Source organism: Argiope bruennichi, chromosome 3 (genome assembly GCF_947563725.1).
Source record: "Argiope bruennichi chromosome 3, qqArgBrue1.1, whole genome shotgun sequence".
Taxonomy (NCBI): domain Eukaryota; kingdom Metazoa; phylum Arthropoda; class Arachnida; order Araneae; family Araneidae; genus Argiope; species Argiope bruennichi.
In genome coordinates, this window is record NC_079153.1 from 40,741,982 (window position 1) to 40,750,326 (window position 8,345).

An 8,345-nucleotide genomic window follows, 5' to 3' on the forward strand; every position below is an offset into this window, starting at 1 on the left:
CATTGTTCAAATATTTAATTGCAGGTAGCCCTAATGTTCATTAGAGTAAATTTTATAACTTTTATTAAAAATAAATTCATTGCAGGAAAAATGGTTTAATTTGGCTGTCATGCTAATACTAAAAAAAGTATTCATTAATTTGGGGAAGGAAAGAAGTGTAAATCTACATTTTGGTATTTAATAATTATTCTACAAGGGTTGAAACAATTTTGTCAACTGAAATACAATGAATGCATTAACATACATGACATTTAAATTTATATGCTTCTATACAGTTCATGTGTCAGACTGAATTTATCATTTAATGAATAACTAAGAAAGTTCATAAAAATTCGTTCAATTTTGAGTATCTTTCACTTTTTCAGATTTAAAACTACCGATTTGATTCAAAAAGTAACATTTATAATACAGTTTAATTTGTTTTGTTATAAAATTAAGTTAAACATAACAACCTAAAGATATATTATGAAGTCTTATGTAGTATTTTATAATACCAGTTCATTTCTATACTTTAGAATTTAAAATTTATCATAATTATACATTTCTCCCAAAACAAAATTAAACCTCAAAAAGGTAAGAATTGAATATTAACAAAGGATTCAATGAACACAGGATTAATCAACTAAAATTGTTCACAGTTTATATAATTTTCTCATATTTTTAAGAAAATTATTTAATTTAAAAAATTTTACTTGGTTTTTCTTCCTTTCATGGATATAAAAAAGAATTCCAACTCATATTTTGTTCTTTGGCTAATGATGAGCACAATATCTTTTTCAGAGTTTATTTGTTTATAAAATTACAATTATATGCGAGATGGATACAACATAACCCGGATTCTTCGTCCCATTGCTTTTGCTGGCAGGTTACTCCTGAACTTGGCTCTCACAACACCGCTGTTACCATGTGGTCGGGTTACTTTACCCCAGATGGCCCTCAATTTAGTATATTTGTCTTTTTTTCCTGGAACTCTTTTCTTACTGTAAGCAAAATAAATTATAAATTAAATCACATTATGAGGAAATAAAATACATAAGATAAAAGAATGTAAAGGCTGAATACTTCAAAATTCTTACAGTAATTTCATATGAAATAATTTTACTATAACATATTTTTAATACTCAAGAATTGATTAGTAAAATTCATGTTTCACTCATCTAGAATATGAGCATACAAAAATCTAAGTAAGTGAATTTTATTCTAGGATGTACTTCCCGCTTAACATGAAATTGATCATACTAGCAGTTTAATACACCCATCTAAAATTGTTTCTGGATGGTACTCAAACAAAAAAAATTTCAAATGAATCAAAATTTTAAAAATGAAAGTTACAGGTAAATATCAAAAAGATCTTATGAATTCATAAATTTCTGAAGTAATTTAACATACAAATAAAAATACATATTTGATACGATTATAACTGCTACATATTAGATATATACACTCCACAATGTAATATTAAAAATAGATTTTATAAAATATATCACTGCTACTTTAACTTTAAAATAGGGCAATGCTTATAATAAATAATCTAACCACCTCCACCCTTTTAAAAAACAGGATGTTAAACAGAATAATTTTAAAAAGTCAATATAAATAATGATCAAAATAAAAATAAGTTTAAGCAAAATAAATAACAAGTACTGGTTTTATGGAGACAGCCTTCCTAAATCATTCTATAGTCGATAATGAAAATGCAATCAATTGCATTAACATAAATTAAATCTAGTTTTAAACAGAGGGTTATTACTTTCATATTTTGAATTTATCTCATTGCAAAGTATTTTTTAGTTTATATAAACTGGATCAAACATTTTGAAACAAAAAATACAATGCAAACAAGTAGAGAGCAAACTTAATTTATACTATGGAGTAATCAGATATGCATAAAACAAATACATTACTAACAACTGACTTGATTAATTCATTATTAATAATAAAATATCATTAACATTCAGTAATGTATAAGCACTATCAGGGGTGTTTGTGGGACCCTAAAAAATCCCCTGAAACTTTTACGAACTTACTACCGGCATTTTGGAGTTTCGAGAAGAGGGGGGGGGGAGAGAAATGAAAAATTACAATTATGAAGTATTGAATGACCTAATTATAAAAGTTCAATGAATTACTTTTTTTGCAAAATTAATAACCATAAATTTTCAAACATATAAACTACTACATTTTATGCAAATATTTTAAATTACCTGAATTAATTCTTTTAAAAAAAATTATCTAATTTCTGCTGCTTTTTTTTTATTTTCTGATGTTTGTGGGCTTGTCTTTCTTTTGTGGTGAACTTCATAATTGCAGGAAGGTTGACTTTTATTTTCTTCATTTACAGTTGAAGAAATTTGCATAGAAGAAGCATATGCAGAGGTAGAAGCAGTTTGCTTTTCTGCTAATGTAGAAGGTTTTTCAGAGACTTTTAAAGGTGACTCATCTGAAATACATGTTTTTAAGTCCTCTTGATATGTTTTCCAACTTCTGTTCATATTCAGTAAGAGATCTTTGTGAATTGGATCAGTCATTGGATTTTTTTAGCCATATTTTTCACATGAGGTTTCTTTAGAAGCCATTAAATCATATTTAATAGTCTGCACTGCATCTAGGGAATCAATCTTAAGAGAGGTTCTATAGTCAGTGACAAGTGTATCCATTAAGTTGAATGCACTTTCCACTAATGGACCATGGAAGCAGCTAAGGCAGGCTTTGACCAATTTAGCCAATGTAGGATACTTATAATCATTTGTGAAATCATCTTTTAAATTAAAAACTTTAGACCAATATTTATCAATTGTACACTTGACTTGATTTCCACTTTCATCAGATGTGTAGAGCATTTCTTTGGCAATATCAATATCACTCTGGTATAACCTTATTTCAGCTTCTACTTTTGACTTTTCATTATCACTAAAAATATGGGACATAAAAGATGATAATTTTTCAAAAGCTAATATTGTACTGGTTTTACCTCTTAGCACTGGATCTAATGCTGTAAAACTAATTAGATATGAATTTTTAAGGGGTAATTTCTGTTTCATATGCTAAATTTCAAAGTGAAATTCTCTTGAGTACATAAATAAAAAAATATTTCAATAAGCGAAACGAACAATTTACACGTGCATCAATAAATGAAACAAAAATTTTACACAGCGGAGAAAAAAAAATTGCGAAGCGATCAATGACAAATAGCTAATACGGCGAAAAATCCCCCTTCTCTACTTATTGGTGCCACGCCAGGAGAGATAAGACCTTTGAACACAGAGTCACGTTATCACACATCTGGTCGAACGAAGTCTCTCCCTTTTTTTTTCTGCCGCGTCTACTTGCCGAAAAGAATCCAGAAGAGAATGTCCGAGAACCGGGGGAATGAGTCATAACTCGCAATAAGGAAAGAACAAAAAAGAAGTTTTTTCGACCTTTTCACGCATTATCACTGCCTTAAAAGAAAGAGAGGAAAAGTTTTCACCACACACACTGACCTTGCGTTTTCTGCTTTCAAAGCAAACAAAATTACCCAGATCAAAATAAATAATTCATTATTATTCCTACTTCCTTTTGAACGACGATCCCCGGAATTTCCGGGTATCGAAGTTCAAAATCCCCGGAGCACAAACACCCCTGCACTATATTATTTATTCTATTAATAATCATAGAACAGAACTACTGCTGTTTTACAAACAGAACTTTATAATGATAAACTAAAATATACGTGCATAAGAAATAAATTCAGAATCACTTATTTTAATAGTGCTAAATTATAGCAACAAATGTATCAAACACTGAAGAAAGAGAGGCATACACTCATACTTAAGTGAATGAATTTAATATAGGATGCACTTCCCGCATTACGCAAGATTCCCCTACACAAGCAGTTTAATGCATCCAAAAACAATTATAAACTTTCAAAGAGCAAAGGTATTTCTTAAGCTAAAATAATAAGACCAAACATCTTATTTTAATTAGGTATATTGCAGAGTCATAAATAATTTGTTTTAATGATTGCATAATATAAATACTTAAAATGTCTGAGCTATGAGGGGAGCTTTTAGGGGAAGTTTACACTTTTATTTAAGCAATCTATCAATTTTTAAAAAACCACTCTTACTCAACTTTCTATGACTAAGATTTTTTAATTATTCAAAAGTGTATCAAACACATTAGAATACTAATACAAGACATTCTATGCGATTGAAATTATTATAGGATATACTTCCCGCTTACAGCAATATTAATTACCTAAGCAGTATAATATATCCAGCCTACTAAGAATAATTTGGAATTTAACAGAAATAAAATTCAGCAATTGTGTGAAAAGGATTATAATATGCATCTATCAAAAGATTACAGATGTAAAACACTTCTATATACATGCAATAAAGAAAATATTAAATTTGAAAGCATAAAATTAAAAAAATTACAGTAAAATTTAACTTTTAAGTAAACTTACGTCTTCGCTCGGTAAACAAATACACATTTTTTGCCTAGATAGAAGTCTACTTCCCTTCTTGAAACAACACCATCAATCTTTACTAGAGAAGTATGTTCACGCTGATTTCTGAGACCTCTCTTGTAACCCACAAACACACCCTTACAATATAATCTGGAAATGAATAAAAATAATTTATAAGTACAATTGATTCATTATATATTTTATAAACATATCAAATGTATAGTCTTAACTTTGGAAAACAATTTTTTCCCTGCACTAACTTAAAGAATATTTACCATATTGACCCGACGGAACAATCCATTTCATTAAGCTTAACTAGCTGATTATCAATTTTATAATAGATCTTTTAATTAACTAAAAAATTCAAAAGTAAAACTTATATAAAAGTACATTTAGTTTAAAATATTTCAAATACAATATTAATAAACTAATTCATATACATAACTTAATAAATTGCACTTATAATTGCATAACTGGATAAGAAAAAAATTACTTATTCATCCTCATGCATGCACCAAAATGAATAGTAAAATAATTTACCGGCCAGGTTTGACATATTCACGAGGCTTTGGTGGAGCTGCTGTCTTAGTTGTAGGAGCTGCCACCGCTTCCTTCTTCTCTTTCTTCTTTTTATCTAATTTTGTAGGCTTGGTGTCCGACATTTTTTAAGCTAAAAAACATAACCAAACTGTAAGTAAATATTCTGTATCAGCTAAAAAAAAATCAAGAAACTCTTCAATAAAAACATTCAATACATCACAGATGATATACAGAGGTTAAACACAATATAATTTCACTTCATGTCAAATTTTGAAATGAATAGAAAAAAAAAATTACATGGAGTGCATTACAATTCAGCAAAGAATAAAAAACACATTCAAAACAGAAATATGAATTTTTAATTTGCAAGAAATGGGTTCCAAAAGTTAAAAAACAATAAAAATGTATCTAATAACTGAATGAGTATTTAATTAAAAAATTTACAATGAATTTATAAAATTATTTTTATTTATAAAACATAACAGAAAGTACAGCAGATGTAAATTTATTGAATAGATAAATGATTTAATCATATTTTCCTTATGATATTAAAATTTTTATCATGAAGATATTTCAAACGTTTATGAATGAATATGGTTCAAATTCAAAGGATTTTCTATAGTTATCCAACTTTTTCGAAAAGGAGGCATAATAGTTCCTCAATCATTTAAAAACAAATACAGAAGGCCATTTTGAATTCCGTACGAGTATTCTTAAAAATTTATGAAATCTAAAGCATTTGACATAACTTTGATATTTAGTTAAATTTCAGATGATAGGATTTCTCAAATGGAGAATTCAATCTATGCATCCTTTTATTTCGATAATCTTAATACTAATATTTGGAAAATGATGTTTCATTTAATGAAAAAAAAAGTTTTTAAGTGATTAACACAAACGTATTCAAAAACCATTACTTTTAGTCCTAACAATGCTAGATATATAGGGTAATGGCGATCGGAACCCAACCACGTGCAATTTTGGGTTTACTTATAAAAAAAAATACAAGGAACAGAAAACATTCTATTAAACTGCCATTACATTATTAAATATTTCAAAATTATTACCGGTACAAACATACATATCGAAAAATGTTAAATGTTTAAAAGCTTTTTATGAATTGTACCGCCATTTGTTCTCTAAAAATAAGATTAGTAAAATAAACACAAACAATATACTCAAGACTAATAAAAATAGTATTTTACAAAAGTTAGTAAAATGCTTACTTTATATTTCGATAATTTTTTACAAAATTTTAATTATAAATAAGGTTTGAAAAACCTTTTACTACCTCCGATACGTGGCCCCAAAAATCGGAAATTTTGACTTCGGCAGCAAACGGAGTTGAGATGTATGCGTTCTTTCAGAAATGAGAAGGAAACAAGGTTTATTTCATTTCAGTTATTTAACATTAAAACTGATGTATTGTCATACTACTACTATATGATGGAATGATACAATTTTACAATCATAGAAAATCTTTAACCACCATAAAAAGACATACCTAATTGTACCTCAAGAGCTATTAATGAGCTACAGGAGAGGAATTGTAATACTTAAAAATAAATTGTTCGAAAATGAAGAATAGGATAAGACATAATAGTCAAAATGTGCCATCAGCAATCATTTCTATATATTTTAAAAGATTAGCATTATTTCTTTTTAATAATTTATTACAGTAACTTCAAAAGGCTACGATTTGTTAAGCTAAACACTGAATGGCGTAAATAAATCTTTCAATAATACCTCGCCAATACTCAGTTTTTCTGTTTAATAATTATGAATTTCCGAATCAATGATTTATCCTTTCGTAATCCTGTTTTGAAGCCGGACAAAACATAAACAATTTCCCAATCACATATGTCTTTATATACGTACTAGTTTCTTGTTTTTGTGTTTTTTTTTTTTTTTAAACGTTCGAACACAAGAATTTTTTTGTTCATACAGGCAGCGAAGCGGAATACTTATCAAAAGTATTTTTTTAGATTTTTCCACCACCATATAAAAAATTAAATTTAGAATCTTGAAGTAAAATATTCTTTCCTTTCTGAATTTTTAAAAAGAGTTGCAGCCAATTTTTTGTCTCGATAAGTCGTGAGCCATACTACCTTGCGAGCATGGTATGGCGGAAGGCTGTATTTAGAAATAAGTTCTTAATATTCAGTCTATTAATAATATACCAAATACAACATTCCAGTCATTAAATGACTTCCCATATTAAAGCGAATTTGATGTTCTGAACATTAAAAATTTAAGATATTGATTTATGCCATTGTTTTAAAAGGATGCAGTGATTATCTTTGCACTTAGTTTAGTTTAGTTTAGTTATATTAACGTCCCGTTTAAAGCAATACTAGGACTATTTTGGGACGGACCTCGTCATTTTGAACCGCGGTCAGATGACGATCTTTGCACTTAATAAGGATGCATGTGTGTGTGTGTGTGTTTGCCATCTATACGACATACCTTTAGACTCAAGATTCCAAATTTAGTACAGGTATACTTTGAACGGTAGAAATGTGTACCTTGTAACATTTTTTAAAATTTTAATTAAAATGTAAATTAATCAATGTTAATAGGGATGACGAATATTTTCAGAGCGGTTATTACGTAACCAATATCAAAAAGTCACAAATACAAGTGATCAATACTTTTCAAAGAGGGGTGTAATTCAAATCCTTCATACGATCTTACTGATGATATTTCGATTACAAGTTTTGTATCACGATAGAAACTAACAATCGATACGATATCACTGAAATTTGCCGGAGATGTGACGATACGATCTGTCCAATGGAAGCTCTCGAAAGAAATCTGTGATTGGATTGAAAAATGAACGGACCGGTTATTGGAATTATCGTATCGTATCATTGAATTGCATATCACTGAAATTTATCGCAGCGGTGATTTCACCGGAAAGTGCAAAGCTTCACTGGAAAGTGCGAGTCACCGATATTCGTATTTGATGATGCACTATTCCATACAGATAATTTTTTATTGCTCGTGACATGATTGACTTTGATTACATGTACTCTGTTTACTGCTGGCGCCATCTATTGGTATAATATAGGACTAAAGTAAACATTTTAAAGAAATGACATATATTTTTAACTCATCTTTTCCAGAAAATGGTTCACTCTAATGAATAAATTAAATAAATAGTTTTGAGAAAAAAAAATTTAAGAAGTAAGCTGAAACAGATAAATTAATTCATTCACACGTTAATTAAATTAGTAAATTAAGTATTAATTACAATTAATAAATTTTATATTTAATATTAAGTAATAATTTTTAATTAATAATATGATTGAAATAACAGATATTTGGAACGCATATTTAAAAATAACAATAG

The 8,345-nt window shown here is 28.3% G+C and overlaps 1 protein-coding gene across 2 annotated transcripts; it reads right to left on the reverse strand.

Moving 5' to 3' along the window:
• Positions 1–770: 770 nt before the first annotated feature.
• On the reverse strand, positions 771–6,400 carry LOC129963397 (60S ribosomal protein L35a-like). 2 transcript variants are annotated; one of them, XM_056077747.1, is made up of 4 exons: positions 6,285–6,400; positions 4,994–5,123; positions 4,451–4,603; positions 771–980 (listed from the first exon to the last, which is right to left on the reverse strand). In XM_056077747.1, the coding sequence occupies exons 2-4, from the start codon at positions 5,113–5,115 to the stop codon at positions 806–808; spliced, it is 450 nt and encodes a 149-aa protein (XP_055933722.1). In that variant the 5' UTR covers positions 5,116–5,123; positions 6,285–6,400; the 3' UTR covers positions 771–805. The 2 variants fall into 2 exon arrangements, with proteins under 2 accessions (XP_055933722.1, XP_055933721.1); XM_056077746.1 differs by having other exon boundaries at positions 6,220–6,369.
• Positions 6,401–8,345: the final 1,945 nt, after the last annotated feature.

Excerpts from the sequence above, each read along its gene's own strand:
- LOC129963397 (XM_056077747.1), bottom strand. The coding sequence starts at position 5,115 with ATGTCGGACACCAAGCCTACAAAATTAGATAAAAAGAAGAAAGAGAAG. Across the intron at positions 4,604-4,993 it reads GAATATGTCAAACCTGGCCG|ATTATATTGTAAGGGTGTGT; the intron begins GTAAATTATTTT and ends ATTCATTTCCAG. Across the intron at positions 981-4,450 it reads TTTGTTTACCGAGCGAAGAC|TAAGAAAAGAGTTCCAGGAA; the intron begins GTAAGTTTACTT and ends TTTTGCTTACAG.